At 35.6% G+C, this 21524-nt stretch overlaps 2 protein-coding genes across 3 annotated transcripts in view; one reads left to right on the top strand and one right to left on the bottom strand.

Moving 5' to 3' along the window:
* Positions 1-10805, top strand: part of LOC126977147 (GA-binding protein subunit beta-2) — a 28037-nt gene extending 17232 nt beyond the window's left edge. The window contains exon 9 of the mRNA XM_050825849.1: positions 10599-10805. Coding sequence (XP_050681806.1) covers positions 10599-10805 — 207 coding nt within the window. The remainder of the gene's footprint in view (positions 1-10598) is intronic.
* Positions 10806-15204: 4399 nt separating this feature from the next.
* On the bottom strand, positions 15205-18866 carry LOC126976965 (NKAP family protein CG6066). Of its 2 annotated transcripts, none has more exons than XM_050825595.1 (5): positions 18365-18866; positions 18113-18254; positions 17810-18051; positions 16603-16861; positions 15205-15773 (listed from the first exon to the last, which is right to left on the bottom strand). In XM_050825595.1, exons 1-5 carry the CDS (start codon positions 18582-18584, stop codon positions 15602-15604), a joined length of 1035 nt encoding a protein of 344 aa, XP_050681552.1. In that variant the 5' UTR covers positions 18585-18866; the 3' UTR covers positions 15205-15601. The 2 variants fall into 2 exon arrangements, with proteins under 2 accessions (XP_050681552.1, XP_050681554.1); XM_050825597.1 differs by having other exon boundaries at positions 17810-18033; positions 18365-18864.
* Between the last annotated feature and the right edge of the window lie 2658 nt (positions 18867-21524).

The following is a 21524-nucleotide window of genomic DNA, read 5'->3' as shown; positions in this document are numbered from 1 at the left end:
TTGCAACACCAGAGGAATCACAGGCCGGCCTTTAAGGAAGGTGTACGCGCTTTTTTTGAAGGTATCCATGCCGTATCGTCCCGGAAACACCGCACTGTGGGGAACCGCCACACATCCAGATGGTGGGGATGATATCCTAACTTGTGGCGTGTCGTGCGATGGTGGAATTCGGTTATTTCTTGACCGAGGCAGCCGTAGTGAATTACACCGTGAGGTTTCCATCAAATTGAATCACTTATGATTATCATAGGTATAGGATCCACTTTTCGCCACACGTCACAAGCGGCTCTCTGTTGGTGAGTTAAATCATGGGACACCCATTTTTCAATTAACTGATTTGATGCATATTGTTTGCCACTAGGCTGAAGCGGCAATTTCAATTCTTAAAGCCATATTAATAATATACTAGCTGACCCGACAGACGCTGTTCTGTCCAAAGAAAAAAAAAGATGTAGGTAGATGTAGCCAGGTATTCGGGAATAATATAGTCTAAAGCCATAAAAAATTTATTATTTTATAATATTCTTAGCTGACCCGACAGACGTTGTTCTGTTCATAATAAAAAAAAGTCTTGCGGATGGGATTTTAGAAAATCCGTTCTTAGCTGACCTCTACTCGGCGAAAAGAATATTCATACCAAATTTCAAGTCCTTAGCTCTAATAGGTCTAGAGATATCGTGATGAGTGACTATATACGTGGAAATCTCTTATATGTTTATAGTTTATGTAGTAATAAACTGATAAGGATTAATATCGTATTTGTGTAAACAGCTTTTACATTACCGCTTTTGATATAGTATGTTATCCTTAAGAGATATACGTATGTACGATTCCACAATATATATTATTTTTTTATATCTCAATAGGTTTCGATAGAGTTTTCAAAACTCCCAGACGGCTCCAACAAATATCGTTAATGTGTACAAAATATATACAAAAACTAAACAAATTATATACTTAAACCTTTCTCGACAATTACTCTAGACGTTGGAGAAAAAAGGATTAAAATCGATGATGTGGTTTGCGAGTTTATCACGAACAAACAGACGCAGCGGAGGACTTTATTTTATAATATGTAGTGTACCGATAGAACATATTACAATTAAAATGGCGACGAGTGGCACATACAGAGAGGAGTGATATAGACGGACGAATGATATAATTAATATCTGATTTGAGACAAGATAAAATAACAACTGAACGCTCGGTCTAAGTGGCGTAGTACCCAACACAATATTAAAATTGGGCAAATAATGTTATAATTAGTGACACCAATCTCCCATCGGGAAAGTGGGCCCTGGGCGGAGTCGTGGAGTTTCAACCGGGAAACGATGGGTGGGTCAGAGTAGTAACTACCAAGACTAAAAACGGTACTATGAAAAGACCTGTCGTAAAGCTATATTTATTGCCAGTAGATCAATTTACAAACCATAATAACCAGGATACTAATTTGGACCCCGAAACACTACCACAAAAATCATCAATCGATTGTCCGATTGGATGAGTACGTGGGATTTGCTTAACGCTGCAGCGTTTGTTCTGATCGCTGCTATTACTGCATACAGCTCTTTTTTGTTGCTGTGCTATCTTCGTTGCCGAGGAGACTACGTCCCCAACATTAGACGACCATTTAGATGAGCACCCCAACCCAAATCCGAAGCGTCCGTCCGAGTGGCAGGCTTTTTGTGTATTACCGAAGAGTGACGTGTGGCGCCGAGCCACCACCTCATCTCTTGATACACCTCGTCGGGAATTAGTTGTCTCTGTCGTTGTTGCCTCTTGTTGAAATGCCGAAGAAATATTTGTGCTTTCCGACAGTGTAACCTGCCTCGGGGCTGGCGAAGTTGAGCTGTCCAAGTAAACTTTGTAGGTCGCGAAGCGTGATCTGGCTTCTTAATAACGATCGATCTATGGTTGCTTTGATACTCTGTATCCTCTTTTCTGGCAATGACATTCTGTTCCTCGCGGTTTGCCAGCGGATATCCAGATATTCTAAGTCTTGAGTCGGAGTTAAGATCGATTTTTGGTCATTGAGGCTCCAGCCCAGCCCATAACTTGGACTGGTCTTGGTTGACCAGAAGGTAATCGTTGAGGTATACTAGTACTCGACATCCCTTCGCACGCAGGGTCTCCGCGACCCAGCATGTTATAGAAGAGAAAAGATGTGGTGCTGAGGCCAGGCCAAAAGGCAGACAAGTCATCTCGTACAGCTGACCTAGGTAACTGATTCGAAGGAAAGGGTAGTGAGATTTTGCTGCAGCCACATGGAAGTATGCCTGAGAAATGTCTAATTTTATCATCCAGTCTCCCGGTTGGAGAAAATCTGGCACTGAACTGTGAGAGATAAGGCGAAAATGCTTTATCCTTACGAATTTGTTTAATTCTCGTAGATCGAAAATGGGTCGCATCGACCCGTCGCTTTTCTTCCGCAGAAATAGCTTGGAGATAAAACTGGGCGTTTCTTTTGTAACAGGCTGTAGTATTCTTTGATCCAAGAGGTCTTGCACTATTTGAGTCATGGCCGGTGACGATTTGGTTGCAAATCGATTCATAACGAGTCTTGTTGGCATTATTAGAGGAGGTTTCTTGTAAAACGGTATTCGAAACCCAGTTGTTGCAGATATTATAAATTTGTTCGCGCCAAGCGCCTGCCAACGATTTTTGAACGATTTTAGCCGACCTCCCATGAATTGTGTCGGATAGTTTTTATTTCGAAAGGACGGGTTTCCCTGTTGTTTGTAAGCGTCTTTCTTTTATAGGTTTGTTTAGATTTTTTGTGGGTGCTTTGAAAATAATTTTTTTCCTGTGTCCAGAACACATCTGGATGTGGATGGAAGTGATTCTTGGTACTTCCTTTTTATTTGGTCCCTATTTTTGGAGGTTTGTGGGGGTGATAACCAATAATGTGTTAATGTGTTTTTTCCAATAGAAATTCCTCGCTAGGAGGTATGTTAACGAGAGCGGATTGAATGCTTTTATCAGAAATTTCGCTTATTAATCTTTTGCGCCTAGTTTCTATGCACTCCGCTCGTTTCCCGCACACGATTTGTAGTGTTTGTTCAGATAATTTATAAGATGGCGACGAATTACCGAACATGTCGCTTATTTTATTAAAAAGGTTAGTAGAAGTTAATTCTTTAGGATTATTATGAGACCAATTAACAATTTCTTGTAAACCTGACTGTAGTAATTGTCTTTGGTATAATAAAGCATTGGTAATTGCAGCCATTATTTCCTCAGTTGAAGCCAGGAAATCTTTCCCCTTATTAATAAAGCATTGGTAATTGCAGCCATTATTTCCTCAGTTGAAGCCAGGAAATCTTTCCCCTCATTTAAGCAGCATATTTCGTCATTGATTTTTAAGCTACAAAAACCTGGGAACGCAAGCATGTCTGTCAGTGCTTTTTTATGTGTTGCCACGTAGATGAATTAAAATGTTGTAATTTTACTAACTGCTTTAAACGTTGTTCATCGGCAGTTTTAAGAACTTTTTTCTCATCAAAATCAGTTTTACAAATACCTAAATCTAATGACTTTGGTGTAATCGTGCAAGGATTGGTCAAAAAATTATCATTATGATGTTCAGGTTGCTCAATCACGTCAGTGGGTTTCGCATTGATATTTGTATTTGATGATGACGCACATTGTTGATGCATAATTAAATTTGTAAGGAAACTGTTCCTGTTCGTATAACGCGTCGATCCGGGGATCGACGGTTACCTGAGCATCTCGTTTTGATCTCTTGCGCGGAGGTTCCTCTTCGTCCGACGCACTTGACGAACTGCTAGAGCACGAGGAGTCCTCCTTCCCTTGTCCGTCCCTCTCGATCGTCGGTGAATTAGAAACGATGGGTCGGTTTGCCTCGATGGCTTCATCGACCTCGCTAGGCGCGTGATTCATTACGGTAGATTTCCGGTATAAGTACACGCACAAATACAGTAATATAGATATGTATTTATGCAATATAAGTTATGCTAACACTTTGTAAAATGATTTTTCAAAAATATTAACGGATTATTATAATATTTATGGATTACGACCACACGCGGCGAAAGTACACAACGCTATGATATTCAAAGTGACAACGGTTACCCGTGTCCTAGCTGGATTGACATTTGATGACATTTTGACACATGAGAGCTTAGATAACATACTCCACAGAGAACATAGACCGTAATTAGATGGAAAGTATACACTACTTCTTCATAAACCGGCGTGTGCCTCGTTCAGGTCGATCGTGCGCGCCGTTCTGTTTTAATATTATTTCAATTTAATTACAAGTTAGCTCAAGGGATTATCAACTTAACACAAAGATTATAGTGACCAGTGTTGCGTGATAACAAAGTGTCTATCGCAGTCGCACTCGATAGTAACGCGTTCGTGGGTGAGTGAATAAGATATACGTAGTGCTTACTTCAACTCATCATCAGTGATAAGGTGTGTACGCTATTGTGTGTGTACCGTGTATCTATTACCTACACTGAGTTGGGTTTTTAACGTATTGCATTCTCAAACGGTCGGAGTAGTTTTCTTATTTGGTTACAATGGAACGTACACCGCCATCCAGATACGGGTCGGACCCTGACATTGCTCGCCACAACATGGACATAAGTAACGTTAACCTACGTAAAAGAAAACAGCATGATATCGGATGTCACTGTGAAACTACCATGTTAAAATACCAAAAAGATCTAATGGACTCCATCTCTGATATCATAAAGTCGTCAGTCGAATCCGTTATATCAAAAAAAATGGAACAATTCTCATCTGACTTCGTGTTACTTAAAACGGAAGTGACAGATTCACTTAAAGATATTAAGACTAGATTAAATGAGATCGAGTCCGGAGCCTGCTTTGCCGCTGATCGTCAGGACAAACTGGACTCTCGAGTATCCGTCCTGGAAAAACAGTCTGAGCTTATTAGCCAACAGGAAAAGGATATAACTATTTTGAAAACTGAGTGCGCTCGTCTCAGCGCGCAAATACAGAATAAAGAGCAGTGGGACAGACTATTAAATCTAGAAATAATCGGAGTTCCAGAACACAATAACGAACAGCTCAATAGCTTAATTATCCAGTTAGCCAAGTCTATCGACGTCACCCTAACCACACAGGATATAGAATTTGTAAATCGCATACAACCGAAGCAATCGAGGCCCGGTGTACCGCGCACTATTATCGTCAAGTTCAAAAACCGTGCTATTAAGGACAACATTTTAGCGGGCGTACGGCGCTGTCGCGGTATTACTCGTAAACACATGCGACTACAGGGCGACCAGCGCGTATTTGTCAATGAACACCTCACGCTTGAAAATCAAAGTCTGTTTTATAAGTGTCGAGAGCTTACAAAATCAAAATCATACAAGTATATATGGATTCGAAATTGCCAAATTTTTGTGCGAAGGGACGACAAATCTCCGAAAATACCTATAAACAAAGAGGTAGATCTCTCAAAAATAAAGTGATTTGTTGTCCATCACTTTCAGTACCGATCTGCATATTTACTTTTGCGATATTTACAGTTAACTATTGTATACATGCATTACACACCAATGCAATCACCCAGTCATATTATCATGTATATATATATTCACACTATTTTTACTCGTATATTAACAATACATATTATAATAATCACCAAGTAACAAGGAACTCAAACACAACAAAATTTATTTATCACTATACTGCTACCACAATTATTATACTTTATACAAAATATTACATTATACAATATTTAACATTATTATGCTTTTACTGTCGATTATGTCTGATAGATAATGTAATGATCATGCTAAAGCTATATAGCACTCTGTTCATACGATATAATAACGCATTTTTTGTTTTATTATTACACTTTTTTTTGATTTATTATTACACTTACTTACTATAAATTTTGATAGCTGTATTAATTTAATGGCGTCTAACACTAGTAATTTTTATTTGTATTTATCGTTGCATCTTTTTTACACAATTTGTAATTTTGAACTAAATAATGACTCATAAATCGTTAGTTATTTTTTACCAAAATATTAGGGGCCTACTTACAAAGACTTTAGAATTTTACATGGAATTAAATAAACATAATTTTGACTTAGTGTTAATCACAGAGACTTGGTTACACGACGGGATTTTAGATAGTGAATTCTGCGATCCTAGATATGACGTGTTTCGAATAGACAGAGATTTAGCTCTTACGAATACATCCAGAGGGGGTGGAGTTATGATACTTGTACGCAGTGAGCTAGGGGCATTTCTTTTGACTAACAACAATGTAGTGCAACCAACCGAAATGATATGGGTTACTATTCCGGCTAGTTCATTCAATACTTCAGTTGGTGCGAACTTACATATCGCAGTAATATATGCGCCACCTAATAATAACTTACCTCATACTTTAGAAAATGTTACTTCCAGTATCACATATGTCATGAATTCACATAAAAATGATAATTTTTTGATTGTAGGTGATTTCAACTTGCCGTATATTAATTGGGATAACTGTCTAGGGCCAATTTTTACTAAGAAGGGTTCTGTAGAAATTCAAAATGCAGGGCAATTATTACTAGATGAATTTAATTTATTAGGTTTAGAACAAGGAAACTTTATTAAAAATTCATATAATAATAATTTAGATCTTGTATTTAGTAACTTTTCTGCCTCCACCACTCGTTCGTTGATCTCATTAGTCAGTGAGGATTCAGCGCATCCATGTCTAATAATTGATGCTTCAAATATATCACTTAATTTCATGGAAGAAAATTCAATAGAGAAGTATAATTTTAAAAAATGTAGTTATGATAAAATTATAGATTACCTAAACAATCTTAATTGGCATAATATTTTTGAATCATGTGACACGGTAGATTGCGCATTAAAATGTTTTTATGATGAAATTTATACATGCATCAGCCTGATGGTACCTAAATATAAAATAAATAAGAACAATCACTATCCCATTTGGTACAATAATACACTCAATAAAATTATCAGAGAAAAATCTAAAATGCATGCTAAATGGAAAAGATTTAACAATCCACTAGACTATATTGAGTTTTCTTTACTTCGAGCTAGATCGAAAAATTTAGAATGTGAACTTTATAACAAATTTATAACTAAAATTCAAAAAGATATTAAAACTTGTCCTAAAAACATGTGGCGTTACGTGAAACTCATGAGACGAAAATCTAATTACCCGAAGACATTATCATTGAACACCCAAGTCTAACAACGGCCCGGATATATGTAATGGTTTTAATACTTTTTTTAAAAGTGTTTTTGTCGAACCCGCCTCAAACTATAACCTTGACAGTCTTCAATTACCCAAATGTAATGACGCATATGCAATTGGTAAGGCTGGCGTCTGTAAAAATAAATTATTACGATTACTCAAAACGATTAATATTAATAAATCCAGCGGACCCGATAATATTCCTCCTATCTTTATTCATAATTGTGCCAGAGTGTTAGTTAAACCTCTCAAATATATTTATGACAGATCTTTATCAGAGGGCATATTTCCATCTAAATGGAAAGAGGCTAATGTCATACCTATTCATAAAAAAAAAACGAAATCCAAAATTGATAATTATAGACCTATCTCAATGCTTAATACATTTAGTAAAATATTTGAAAAACTTGTCTACGATCAAATTTATCCCACAGTTATGAATGGAGTAAGTCATTCACAGCACGGTTTTCTTAAACATAAGTCAACCCTGACGAACTTAGCTGCATTTATACAGTTTGTCCTTAAAAATATGGAAAATGGTGGTCAAGTTGATGTGGTTTACACTGATTTCGAAAAAGCCTTCGATCGCGTAGACCACATCATCTTGCTAGCCAAATTAGAAAGTCTAGGTATACATGGGGATCTGTTAAGATGGATTAAATCATACCTGTCTAATCGATCGCAGGCAGTGATAGTAGGTGGGTACAGATCGGATTTTGTGAAAATTCCATCAGGTATTCCACAGGGATCTCACCTGGGACCATTGCTTTACAACGCATATATTTATGATATATACAGATATTTTAATCCATGCAACCATCTTTTATACGCAGATGATAAAAAAATATTTTACAAAGTACACAATCATAATGACTGCATTGAATTACAAATTACTCTTAATAATCTATCTGAGTATTATAAAAACAATTTTATTTCAGTTAATGCACCTAAATGTCAACAGATATCGTTTAGTCGTAAGGTAAATAAGATACAATTTACATACTCGCTAAATGGAATTCCTATTAATAAAGTAGGTGTTGTTAGGGATTTAGGTGTTATTTTTGACAGCAAGCTAACTGTTTGTAACTACTAAATGTTTGAGCATATTGATTACGTTGCGAATAAAGCATTCAAGAGCTTAGGTTTTGTGATACGTACCTGCAAACCTCTTAATGACCTTGAATGTATTAAATCTGTTTACTATGCATACGTGCGTAGTGTCTTAGAGTACGCAAGTTGTATCTGGTCGCCCCATTATATGACATATATTGAAAAACTTGAAAAGATTCAAGCTAAATTTATAAGGCACCTTAACTTTCGTCATAAAATTTTTTCCAACTACAAAGATGGCTGCATGCATCATAATATAATTTCACTAGTAGACAGACGAACGTTATTAGATACAATGTTCTTATTTAATATAATAACTAATCTTCTGGACTCCCCAACATTACTTGCTTAGTATTAACTTCAATGTACCACTAAAACGAACGAGAAATACGCCTCTTTTTTCATTATCATTTTACACTACGAACTATGGTAAAAATTCTCCCATTAACAGAATTTGTAAGCATTACAACGAAGTTTTTTCGAATGTCGACATTCATAATCGCAGTAAAAATAGCTTCAAAACAGAAATTATTAAAATATTAATGAATACACTAGATACAAAAAATGTTACTGGAGCAATATAAACCGAACAAATAGGTACATTAACACACGCACATATACACAAACCACACTACACGCACACATACACATCCAAACATAAAATAAACACTATAACCGATAATAACATAATATAATAATAGATATATATATTAAATTCGCATGCATACACATAATATTATTCTTTTAATGTTTAAACTATACATATTATTATGTTAAAGTAAATTAAGTTGAAATTCATTTAAGTCGATTTTTTTGTTTATAAGTTAAAGTAATTTAAGTTGAAAACTCATTAGTTGATTTTTGTTTATATAGAGAGACCTGTAATTGGCTATTATATGTACACTAATTTTTAAGACTAATTTGTAATATTTATGCTGTTGGTCTTTTCAATAAATAAATAAATAAATATACAATGCTGTATGTTTTCCGGAGGCACATCAATATAAAAGTACTTGTGGATATTTGATTATCTAAGGGAGCAAAAATTGTGTAACTGGTATACCCCGTAACCTCACACACACTAGCATAAAGGTGCTTCACTTGCTAAAATCACGGCGCGGAGTCCTTCTTTTTTTAACTAGTCCATGTGATGGAGTGGGTTATGTTGCACATTCGTTGTTCGGTGTACTCGATGACCATTTCGCTGAACAATATAAATTATATAGGTATAAATCTTGTAAGAACCAACAGAAACCATTTATTTCAACTTTGGAAGAATCAGACATCAGTTATAGAATCAGAATATATATGTTCTAAAGAGAATTCTCTTCTCTTCCGTAGACAAACAACACAAATTGTTTAATCAATATCTTAACCAATTGCAAAATGATACCAATGACATCAAGACGCAAATGCAAGATATAGTGACAACAAATGAATTTTTATTATCATCTATAGCCCTTAACGGTGTTTTGAGTAAGTTAAAGGGGATACAAGATATATTACTAGATACTGTTTCAGAAATTAATTAAATTTTATTAATTTAAATAAATTAATGGAAATTAATTCTGCATTTATTTAAACTATCCCAAGAATTGAATTTATTAACATTTTTTGTAAATATTTTTTCCAGTTTACAACTGTAATAAAACCGTCGATAGTTAATTATTTTATTGTATACAAATGATTTAAGCTTTCTTTAGTGTTAATTCCGTCAATATTTGACTTTAAAAAAATTCGACACGTGTTTCGCCTCTACACGAGGCATCCTTAGGACATGTAGAGTCGCCAAACTCTGGCACGAGACTCTCATGTCTCGTGAGGTGAAACACGTGTCGAATTGTTTAAAGCCAATTATTGGCGAAATTAACACTAAAGAAAATTCAAATCATTTGGATAATTCATGGACTAGTAAAAAAATAATGATTCCGTGTCACCTTACATAACAGTGTAGCACCAAAACAAGTACATACAGCCCTACGCACAAACTTACACTACTACAGGCCGATAGGCGGTCATGAGAATTGTCATCGTTTTTGACAGATCAGTTTGCGTCTCAATAAAATATTTTAAATATCGTGCGTTGTGAAAAAGTGAAAAAATTGTGTAACTAGTATCCCCCGTAGCCGCACACACACTAGCATAACGGTGCTTTACTTGCTAATATCACGGCGCGGAGTTTTATTTTACTCGTCCGTGGGATAATTATGGATTTCCGCGAAGTAAAACGCCTACTTCAATAAATTTTATTTTATTGTAGGTTTCGGCTGTGAAGCCGGTCACGGTGAAGACCGAGCAGCCGTCGCCGGGGAGCGTGGGGGGCGGGGCAATGGGCGGGGCCTCAGGTGAGTGCGGGCGGTGCGCGGGGCTCCGGGCGGCGCTAGGCGCGGCGAGGGCCTCCGTACAGTCGCTGAGGCACCAGCTGGCTCGCTGCCGGGAGCGACTGGCGCTGTACGAGGACACCTAGCAGGCCGCTCACTGGTACTGAATCACAATAGTCATTTGATACCACCTCGGACACGTGTAGTGTGTGCTTTGTAATGAACATATTGATTTTATATAAGTGGTAACCCTCACTTCTAGAATTAATACACAAATAAAATTTGAAAACAATTATGAACGATGCGGGCCTCCGGACTATAAATCCTAAGAAGTGAGGGTTATCACTTTAAAAAGTACGTGTGTCAGCTCTGACGCCCGACTGGAGTTTACTCCTCACGAAAGATTGTCTTTGAACAGGTACTGAACAAAATCAAGTCCAACGGAGTCGATTACAAACAGACATAACATAAACATAAACAGCAGGAGCTAATAAAAGCGTATTAATTAAAAAAATCAAATAAATCCTTAACGCTCAAAATATGTCAGGATGTGCCCAAACACAACTCCTGTTAAAAGCGGAACTCAAAAGTCCATCAAGGAAGTTACATTTTGGCACATCCTGATAGCTACATACCTAAGCTATCACGTAGTATACTGTGTATGCTGGCTACACACAAGTATATACACACACACACACACACACAACTGAAAAGTGAAAAGTGCGCGAGAAATGATGTGCACCAAAAACGTTACTATCCTATTTGATGAGTACGTTTTACTCTCCATATTTTTCTCATACCGGACGCCTTATATCAAAATCGATTCTTAAGGAGTAAACTTAACAAATTGTTTAGATTTACAAAAACATAACAAATTGTTTAGATTTACAAGAGCGATATCGCAAGTCAATTTCCTAATATGCAAATATTGAGCAGGTTATCAATTATTGTAAAGTAGATCTTGTAGATGAAGCCACAACCTGAGAGTTGAACAAAAGCATACAAGATTTTATGACGATACGTCACTCGAACGGTTAGCTCAGTTGGCAGAGCACTCGCACGGAACGCGAGAGGTCGTGGGTTCGAGTCGCGCATCGATCATAAAATGTTGTTTTCAAATTTTATTTGTGTATGAACATATTGGTTGACTGTTGTCTCTCAATATGTTGAAAATCAAATAAATTTTATTCAATTAGGCTTAAACTAAGCGCTTTTAAATCGTAACTTTAAATATTTCTTTTAAATTACTGAATCTACCATATTATGTTCGGAAAAAAGAGCTCGTGAGAAGAACATTTTACAATAGCTGTTATATACATAACAAATTTGTTTGTAAAGTGCTCCATGCAATATATTAATCGTGTTTAAAAGATCAAATATTTCATAAAAAGTAATAAATAATAAACTGTATAAATATAAATTATCGTATATTAGATGATTTACATTTCGAATTCATTATCAGTGTAAAAGGATGCTTCGGGAACATAACTATAACTGGTCCACCTTATATAATGTAATGTTACCACAATCATGTGACCGGTGCAGAGAGCTGCTCGAATGTGTGTCATGTTCTCCTCACTATGTAGGTGTTTACCGTTCCTCAAGTGGATTATAAGTAACTTTCTCCCACGTCCAACCAAACTATGGGTTAATTACCTTGTACTGTACTCCCAAATCCCGTCCCTGTTGTTGTGGATAGGAGAGTGGGTGGAGGTGATCACTTCCCAGTTGTTGATCCATACACTTGCTTGTCTTGTATAATAAATTAAGCTTCATTTATGCATTTTATGTTAAACAACATAGTTACTTATATCATACCAAAATTTTTAACTTTAATGTAAGGCAGGGTTTAATATAGCAGTATGTACAATAATTTGTTGTAATCTTTTTTGTAAATATGTAATTATGTTGTTATCATGTATTTACTGGAACACATTCATCCAGTCCACATCCGGCATCATTTTATTAAAGTTGAACTGTGGTCATTTCTGCTTAGCCATACCGGTTATTGCCATCTGGGGCTATCAATGATTGTAATTTGCATGTAAATAATGTTGTTTGTTAGTAATTTTATAAATAAAACATTATAAAATATAGCTTTTGTTTTTTTCCCCAAAACATACCTATATGTTATAAGTGCTACGGTATCTTCATTAAAACCAAGCTAATTTTATGTATGAAACAAATTACTGTTTAGAATACTGTATGCTTGATTAAAAGCAATTTTAAATTGAAGTTTACAACAGTAAAACGAGTGTTGATATTATTAATTTACATTAAATATGCAGGGGTGGTATAAAGGTATAGTCAGACAGCCGGAGAGTCGAGTAATGCGATAACGCACTGGGCGTGATATCTCGAATATTGAGCTGCAATTCAACAGCGGTGGTCGACATGAACGCGAATAATATAGAAAAAACGATATGATTAATAAAATATATTTAATTAAACAATTTGTTATTTTTAAAGTGATATCCCTCACTTCTGTGAGTGTGTTGAGGGATATCACTTTAAAAATAACAAATTGTTTAGTTTTGGAGGAGCAACATATAAAGTCAATTTCCTAATATGCAATTATTGGGGCTCCTGTAGATGGAGCCACAACCTGAGAGTTGAACAAGATATACCAGGATTTACGAACCATACGTCACTCGAGCGGTTGTCTCAGTTGGAAGAGCGCTCGGATGGAACCCGAGAGGTTGCGGGTTCGAGTCCCGCATTGCTCATAAGTTCTGGTTACAAAATTAATTAATTAACTAAATTAATAGCCAAATGAGGACTTCTATCTTAAGCTTTAGGGGACGCTAGATCGTATCACATTGTGCAACGCCTTAGGTCGTCTGGTAATGCAGACTCGAATAATATCATTTGAGTCAGTGTTATATGTAGGCGATGCCGCTTAACATGAGGCGGACATTCAATATAACTGGTTCCATAACATACTAAATACATAAAAAATAACAGCACGAAATTATAGGGCCATGTACCTGTAGGTGCTATTCAAATATTTCGAAGATCTATAATAATAGTTTTTATTAAAAAGTAGAAACCCAATACTTAAAATTGGTCGTACCTGTTGTATCAGGGCTATTTTTTGTTCGCCTCCCGGTGCACTGAGTGCCAGTGCCTGAAAATAGAACAGTTCAAATCCTACGCCAATGTACTGAGAATCTCGTTACTAGAAGTACGGAGACTACTCCAAAAAGATGCTGTTCGTGATCTTATGGTCGCGAAGAAGTCTGGTACTCCGGCCTTAGCGAACATGTATGCCTCAGAGCTGAGAAGAACGGGCGCAAGAAACTCCGCTGAGTTTCTTTTTTGCCTGCTTTTTTAATAACAGATTTTTCCACCAATGCAACTTTTTTTTATGAAAATAAGGGACGAGACGAGCAGGACTTTCAGCTGATGGTAATTCTGAGAATTCTTGAAAAATCCAAAAATTCTAAGCGGTACTACAATTGCGCTCGTCATCTTGAGACATAGGATGTTGTCTCATTTGCCCAGTAATTTCACTAGCTACGGCGCCTTTCAGACCGAAACACAGTAATGTTTACACATACTACATATAATACTGCTTCACGGCAGAATTAGGCTCCGTTGTGGTACCCATAATCCAGGTGGCTTCCTGTGCAAAGGAGCCTCCCACTGGTAAACTTGAAACAAGAAATAGGTACATTCAAGTAATTTGACGTTTTCATTACTATTCTGTAGCCATTCATTAAATTGAATGATTGCAGGTGAATACAAACAAATAGAGTATTAAACATAATATCTCCTAAAATACGGACACTGAAAACGAACTTTGAAAGAATTTCATGGAGGTTTTGTATTGTTCATTTCATAGAAATAAACATGGCTTTGGCATCTACAAATAGAGATAAATTACTACCTTCTACTGTCAGTAGTTAGCTGTCAATAATCTGAAGCTGTCCCAATATAGCCGTTAAGTCATTATTATCGCCTTATATTGGGACGTGTGAATTGCAATTTCCATACAAACTTCTATTGCTGTTAAGCTATACGTCCTCGCATTGACAGACAGCGTGAACGGATAAGGTGAGTTACCGTCGATAAGTTTATTGGGACAGAAAAGTCAATGATAGTTACGATTTTTATCTCAAGTAGGCCACAACCGGAGATACACTGAATATTGGGAACGGCCGTTAGACGAGTCAATAGAGTTTAGCTGGTTTTGCGCCAGGTGCACACGTGGTTGTCATGCCTGCAGTCTGTATACACAGTACCTACGTGTTAAATTAAATTTGTAATTGAAGATCGTTGCGGGACTCGAACGCGCGAATCTCGGGTCCCGTCCGAGCGCTCTTCCCCTGAGCCAACCGTTCGATTGACGTATTGTTCGTAAATTTTGGTATGTCTTGTTCAACTCGTAGGTTGGCCTTACCCCTAAATCTCATGAATTTTGGTTACAAATTTAATTTTAATAATTCCAGAAGGGAATATCACTTATTTTTTTTTACCTACAACATGTAGGTGTACTTGATTATATTATTATTTGTAATTTGAATCATTAAGAGTAAAAATACATTTTTATAAAAATACCATTGCAGTTTTATTCAAACAAAATATATCAACATGTATTTTTTTTTGTGAATGATACAACATGTATATTAATCAAATCTAAATGGGGTTGGCTGTGTAGGTTTATCTGATTCTAGATCCCTTGTGAAAGTCATGGTCCATGTGTCTCTATATCTTTCAGAACAACTTGTTGCCAGTGAGTCCATACAGCTCTAGTTATAAACCTCTTAAAAGGCTAATGGTTACTGACAGGACTGGGTATTCTTTACATGTCAGATTAGTAGTATATCCATAGTAGAAATAGACAGCTCAAAGGATGAAGAACTCCTTTCTTGTAGCTTTGGATAGGACCAGATGGTTCTGGAGTTATGGCCACATAGCAAGTTGTTTCCTTACAAAATTGTTATGTGTGGTCTCTTCGCTGCCTAGCGGTCAACACTTCTCTGAACTGCGACAGTATCGCATTCTCTCTTTTAGATCGCTCCTCTTTGCTGAAGGCAGCCAATGCTCGCTTCTCATCAGCAGAGTAGATCTGGTTTTCTTTGCGAATACGCACAGCCTCCATGCGACGGTGTCTGTAACAATATTTGTGGTTAAAGATACCAAAAAGGAGCCATTGAAAGAAGATATTGTGTGCAAGTGTTTTTCCTTATGATTAAACTGATGGGCTTATCAGGTTAGGTCTGTTAAATGCCTCTGCACACACATACGTATGTATGTTACGCAAGAATACCCAGGACTGCTAAAAAAGAACTCTTTCTGGTAATGGAATGACATGTTGATGAGGGATGAGATAAGCAGGACGTTCAGCTGAAGGTAATTGATACGCCCTGCCCATTACAATGCAGTGCCACTCAGAAATCTTGAAAACCCCAATATTGAGTGGCATACAATTGTGCTCGTCTTCTTGAGACATAAAATGTTAAGTCTCATTTGCCCAGTAATTTCACTAGCTATGGCGCCCTTCAGACCGAAACACAATAATGGATACACATTACTTCTTCACAGCAGAAGTCGGCTATGTTGTGGTACCCATAATCTAGCCGGCATCCTGTGCAAATAAGCTTCCCACTGAATTATTCCCCCATTATATATTGTATAAACTAACTTCACCATCTTTTTTTTAAATTGCTCATATTCATGCAAAGTATACCGAAAAAAAGCAAAACTTTGTATTTAACATTTTAGTGACAGAGAGTGTTTAAATTTGTGTGAACATTATCTAATTTTAATGCCACATAAATAAAATTTAAAAAATTATAGTAAAGACAGTATATAAATTGATTAATATTAATGTTCATTGTGTAATAATAAATATAAAACAATTATTTGAAAGACATGTCACTTCATTTATCATCATTCTTTAAGGCTGTCCAGTAGTATTTTATAACCACTGGTTCTTACCTGCTTCCACTCATGACATAACCTACAGACTCATAAGAGGCAATCTCATCTGAAGTGAGTCCGATCTCTCCTCGTCTGGGAATCCTTTTGCCCTCAGCTACATAGGCTGCCATGGCCGCCCCCTCACCAGGCAATAATGCTCGACCAAAGTCTTTGTGACCAAGTGCTGGACCAACTCTTGGTGTTGGACCATATGCCTCCGTGGCCAACTCTTCTTGATCCTTTTTATGATTAATAATTGTTTGTACAGTGTCTTCCTCTGCAATAATAAAAAAATAATATAGGAATTGGGTTTGATGTAATTAATTCATATTTGAAACTACATTTATAATTTTAATAGCAAATAAAATTCTGAAAAATTAATAACAAAAAAAATGTTGATTTTAATATTTCTGATTAAAGAGAGATAATCAAATGTGAAATGTGTTGTTTAATAGATAGGGACAGAAGACACTTTGAAGCCTGAAACTTTGAAGAAATTCAAAGTTTCAGGCATGATGTATGATTTTTTACTTGTATATTCAGTGTATTTCATTATTTTACCCAAGTTTAAAATGAAATAATAAAGAAATAGTGAAATTCCTAATTCTATTGCATGTCTGCAAGAAGTATACAAAACCCTGCGATTGGAGGTACTGGAGGAATGAATGAGTGTAGACACATTTGTCCTCTTCTCCGATATGGAGTGCACTAAATCAAAATTGTGTTATAGATATTACCAATTTAGATACCTATATAATAAATTTATGATTCTCGAATTGAATAGATTCAGTCAATTTGAACATGGATTTTACTTACACACCAGAAAACCTTTAACAAAAATTGTCTACCTAATATCCAAAACAGTCAGACCAATTTAAAGAGGTAGGAATAATTAAAGCTAGTTCTATTTTGAAAAATAAATTAGGGTTCCACACAAACATTTTGACTGTTGCTAACAAAAAACTGTTAATGGTCATATTTCCACATGAACAAACTCTACATTAATTGCAAGTTAAACAATAGTTTAAATATTATGACTGAATAAACATAACTGTATAAATATATCAGTTAGCAGTATAAATGGTTGTCATTTTGTTTCTAATGCCATTTTTATAATAACTCATCAAAACATATTGAAACTGTATTCATTAAATAGATTGATAAGGTTATCTGTAAGTGTACATCAAAAGAGTGTTAATACCAAACATAAAACCTTGATACTAACTTCCTTGTTCAACCCACAACTCTTCTTCACTACTTGAACTGGAATCATTGCTAGAACTTTTAGATTTCTTTTTAGCCTTTTTTCTGACTTTCTTTATTTTCTTGAGTTTTTTCTTCAACTTTTTTAACTTTTCTTTTGTACCATCCTTAGAACTCTTTGATTTTTTACTCTTTTTCTTATCCTTTCTTTTCTCTGATATATTTGAATCAGCTTCTTCTTCTGAACTGTAATCAATATAATAACTAAATGGAAATGTGAAAATAATACTAAGTAACACAGTCATAACAATCTTAATGTACGTACTCTGGCCGAACTGGTGACTTTCCCCATACTGAAGAAACTCCCACTTCTCCAATTCTTTCTCTCTGCTCTCTTCTTGCATCTAAGAATTCTTCTTCTTGTGGCTTATACCGACCCTTTGTTGCTGGCCCTCCACTACCTAAACCTGTAACAGAAGTTTGTGAATCACATGATTGATCTAAGTACCTACATAATTGATACAATCTGTTCTCCATGAAGTGATTAGAGGGTTATTAAGTGCTACTGAAAGTTTACCTCCTCCCAATCCACCGCCACTGAACTGTCTGTATGAGCTCCTGCCTCTATCGCGGTCATCTTTGTCTTGCTCCCAAGTGCGACTTTTATCTTTGTGTCGTCGTTCCCTGCTGTCTGCTCTTAATCTGTCTCCCTTATGATCCTTCTTTCCTCTGTCTCTACTTCCGCTTCGATGTCTTTCTGTGCTGCGATGACGACTTCGGTCGCGATTTCCACCCATTATTTATGCATTATTCTGAGTTATTTAATATTAACGCGCTCAACTATACTCAATTAACTTCCTACGAGTACTTTGTATTTTACTAATGTAATGTTAGGTTGCGACTTACTTTGTAGGTATCTATTATTAAAATAATGTCTAGTGTCTACTAAGCAAAGATAAAAGAATAAATAATAACTAGGTATTCAATGTTTTACTCGTTTTACCAAGCATTTCACCAATGTGAACGAAAAATTGAGAATTGAGATTTTATTTGTATTTAGTATTTACTTGATGTCATGATCAAAACTGACAAATTGATAACTTGACAAGTGAGAAGAATCGTTTGGCAGTCGAATGACATTAACAGGGGCAGTTTTTTTTAAATTAATTTTGTGGCAATGGGGTGCAAGTCCATAGATATTTATTTATTTAATTAGTTTAAAAGCCACCAGCTAATAAAATCTTGTTGGGAATGTACATAGATATTGAACGTTGATTTTTTTAATATTTATAATTTAAGTTTTGTATTAATTCCACGGATTAATTAATTCCACCAGAAAAAGCATTAAAAACCACAGATAGGTGATGGACGTGCATGATTTATATTTTCATTACTTATTTATTAATATAGCCATAAGATGCAAACAATTAATGCATGCTATTAATTCTTCTCTATAAAAGAATAAGAGAGTACTGTGCGTCTAAAAAAACAAGCCGTGACTTTGGATTTTTTTATTATTTGCAAATTAAACTTATGAAACACAATATAATATTTCACAAATTCCCACCATATTTGAGTACATGCCAATGAAGCGTTTTATTTTATTTTATTTTCATAGGGTGGCTAACAGCCGTCAATACAAAAACATATATCTACATGTTTATATATAGGCCAATTAAAAGCCTCCACAAATAGGTATTAAATAGTATTTTTTTTCCACGTTTTTACAAATGCTTAAACTAATTAAAGGCATTACTATGTACTAGTTAACTACGCTTTTTTGCAATTTTGTCATTGTATTACTTTTCTGTGACTTGCAAATAATCTTGTATAATATGTTTCTTAACACTACCTAAACTGGAACAAAAAAGATCTATTTCGGATGATTTTAGTTTGTTAAAATTATACGAAGTACGTGGTATAAAGGAGTGTGATCTATAGTTTGTGCGCATGAGTGGAATATGGAGGAGATTCTTTTTTCTAGAATGTTGGTACGGTATATTGAGGTTTATTTTAGATAACAAGGTTGGACTGTCAATCTTACCCTGAGCAATTTTCATAATAGTCGTAATATCAGCCATGGATCTACGGAGTGTTAATGGTAGGAGATGAAATCGAGTACACCGAGTCTTGTAATCTGTTTTGGGAATTCTGAACTTATAATTTAAAAATCTCGTAAATTTTTTCTGTATTTGTTCAATTCTTTTACTATGTATCATATATACCGGATTCCAGATTTGACTAGCATACTCTAAATGACTACGAACATAAGCGCAAAAAATAATTTTTAATGTTTTCATTCTCTTGAAGCAGTTCGCTGAACGTATTATAAACCCAAGTGCTTGTGATGCCTTATTTGCAATATTGTCGATGTGACATTCGTAAGTTAGCTTGCAGTCAAGAGCTACACCTAAATCTGTGACACAATCGACCCGCAATAGAAATTGATTATTTATAGTATAATTAAATTTGATGATTAGCTTTTTACGGGAAAAACTTATAAATAGACATTTAGGTAAATTAAGCCAAAGCTTATTATTACTACAATATGTTGCTAGTCTATTGAGATCTTCCTGAAGGAGATCAACGTCATAGATATCATTGATAGGCCGAAATATCTTCATGTCGTCAGCGAAAAGTAAATAATTGGAATGATGAAAGCATGTATCGATGTCATTTATGAAACAGATAAATAATAAAGGACCTAGGAGTGAGCCCTGAGGAACTCCAGAAGGTATCGTGATCCATGAGGAGGTATAGCCATTTAAAACAACTGCCTGAGTTCTGTTTTTTACGTACGAACTTAACCATCTAAATAAGTTACCCCTAATACCAAGACCAGCAAGTTTCTGAAGAAGGATTCTATGATCTATGCGGTCGAAAGCTTTGGTGTAATCTGTATACACAACGTCAATTTGTTGACCACCGTCCATGCAATCAGTTAAGAAGTCAGTGAAAACAAGTAAATTAGTAACCGTTGATCTTCCTTTTATAAAACCATGCTGTTGTTGGTTTAACACATTTTTAAGGCTAGGGTAAAGTTGACTATAGATGATGCGCTCAAACACTTTGGCAAGAAGACATAATTTTGAAATCGGTCGATAGTTTTCCACTTTGTCTTTCTGACCTTTTTTATGTATAGGTGATATGAATGCCGCCTTCCACCTGATCGGCATGATACCTTCATTAATTGATCTCTTAAAAAGCAAGGTGACAGGTAATGCCAATACTTCAGAACATTTGACGAGGAACAGTGCTGGTAAACTATCTGGCCCAGGTGATTTATTTAGATCAAGTGATTTTAAGAGCTTTTCTATTTGTTTATTATCAATTTCGATAGAACTTATATTACTAATAATAGATTCATCTGAACAATTATAGGATTTGGATGTGGTAGTGGATTCTTGGAAAGTCGAATAAAAATATCTTGAGAAAAGCTCACAAATGTCCTGTCCTTTATTGCCTTCAGTGTCTCCATAGATCATATTAGATGGTATATTTGAACAATTACGTTTACTTTTCATAAAGGACCAAAATGCCTTGGGATTATTAGATATATCATTTTCAATTTTACTAATGTAGTGATCAAAACAACTACGCTCAATAACTTTAGCCCTGTCTCTAAGTAGGTGGAAAGTATGTAAGTCATTGAGATTATGATATATTTTATATTTCACAAGATATTTATTTTTCTCTTTGAGGATTTTAATTAAGGCCGCGTTATACCAAATTGGATA

This window comes from Leptidea sinapis, chromosome 43 (assembly GCF_905404315.1).
Source record: "Leptidea sinapis chromosome 43, ilLepSina1.1, whole genome shotgun sequence".
Lineage (NCBI taxonomy): Eukaryota > Metazoa > Arthropoda > Insecta > Lepidoptera > Pieridae > Leptidea > Leptidea sinapis.
Note: the sequence above shows the minus strand (reverse complement) of the source record. Positions and strands in the feature narration are given on the sequence as shown.

Coding starts and splice junctions, on each gene's coding strand:
- LOC126976965 (XM_050825595.1), bottom strand. CDS start 18,584: ATGGGTGGAAATCGCGACCGAAGTCGTCATCGCAGCACAGAAAGACAT. Junction 18,052..18,112: donor AAGTCACCAGTTCGGCCAGA/GTACGTACATTA, acceptor ATTTCCATTTAG/TTATTATATTGATTACAGTT. Junction 16,862..17,809: donor GTTGTGGGTTGAACAAGGAA/GTTAGTATCAAG, acceptor TTATTATTGCAG/AGGAAGACACTGTACAAACA.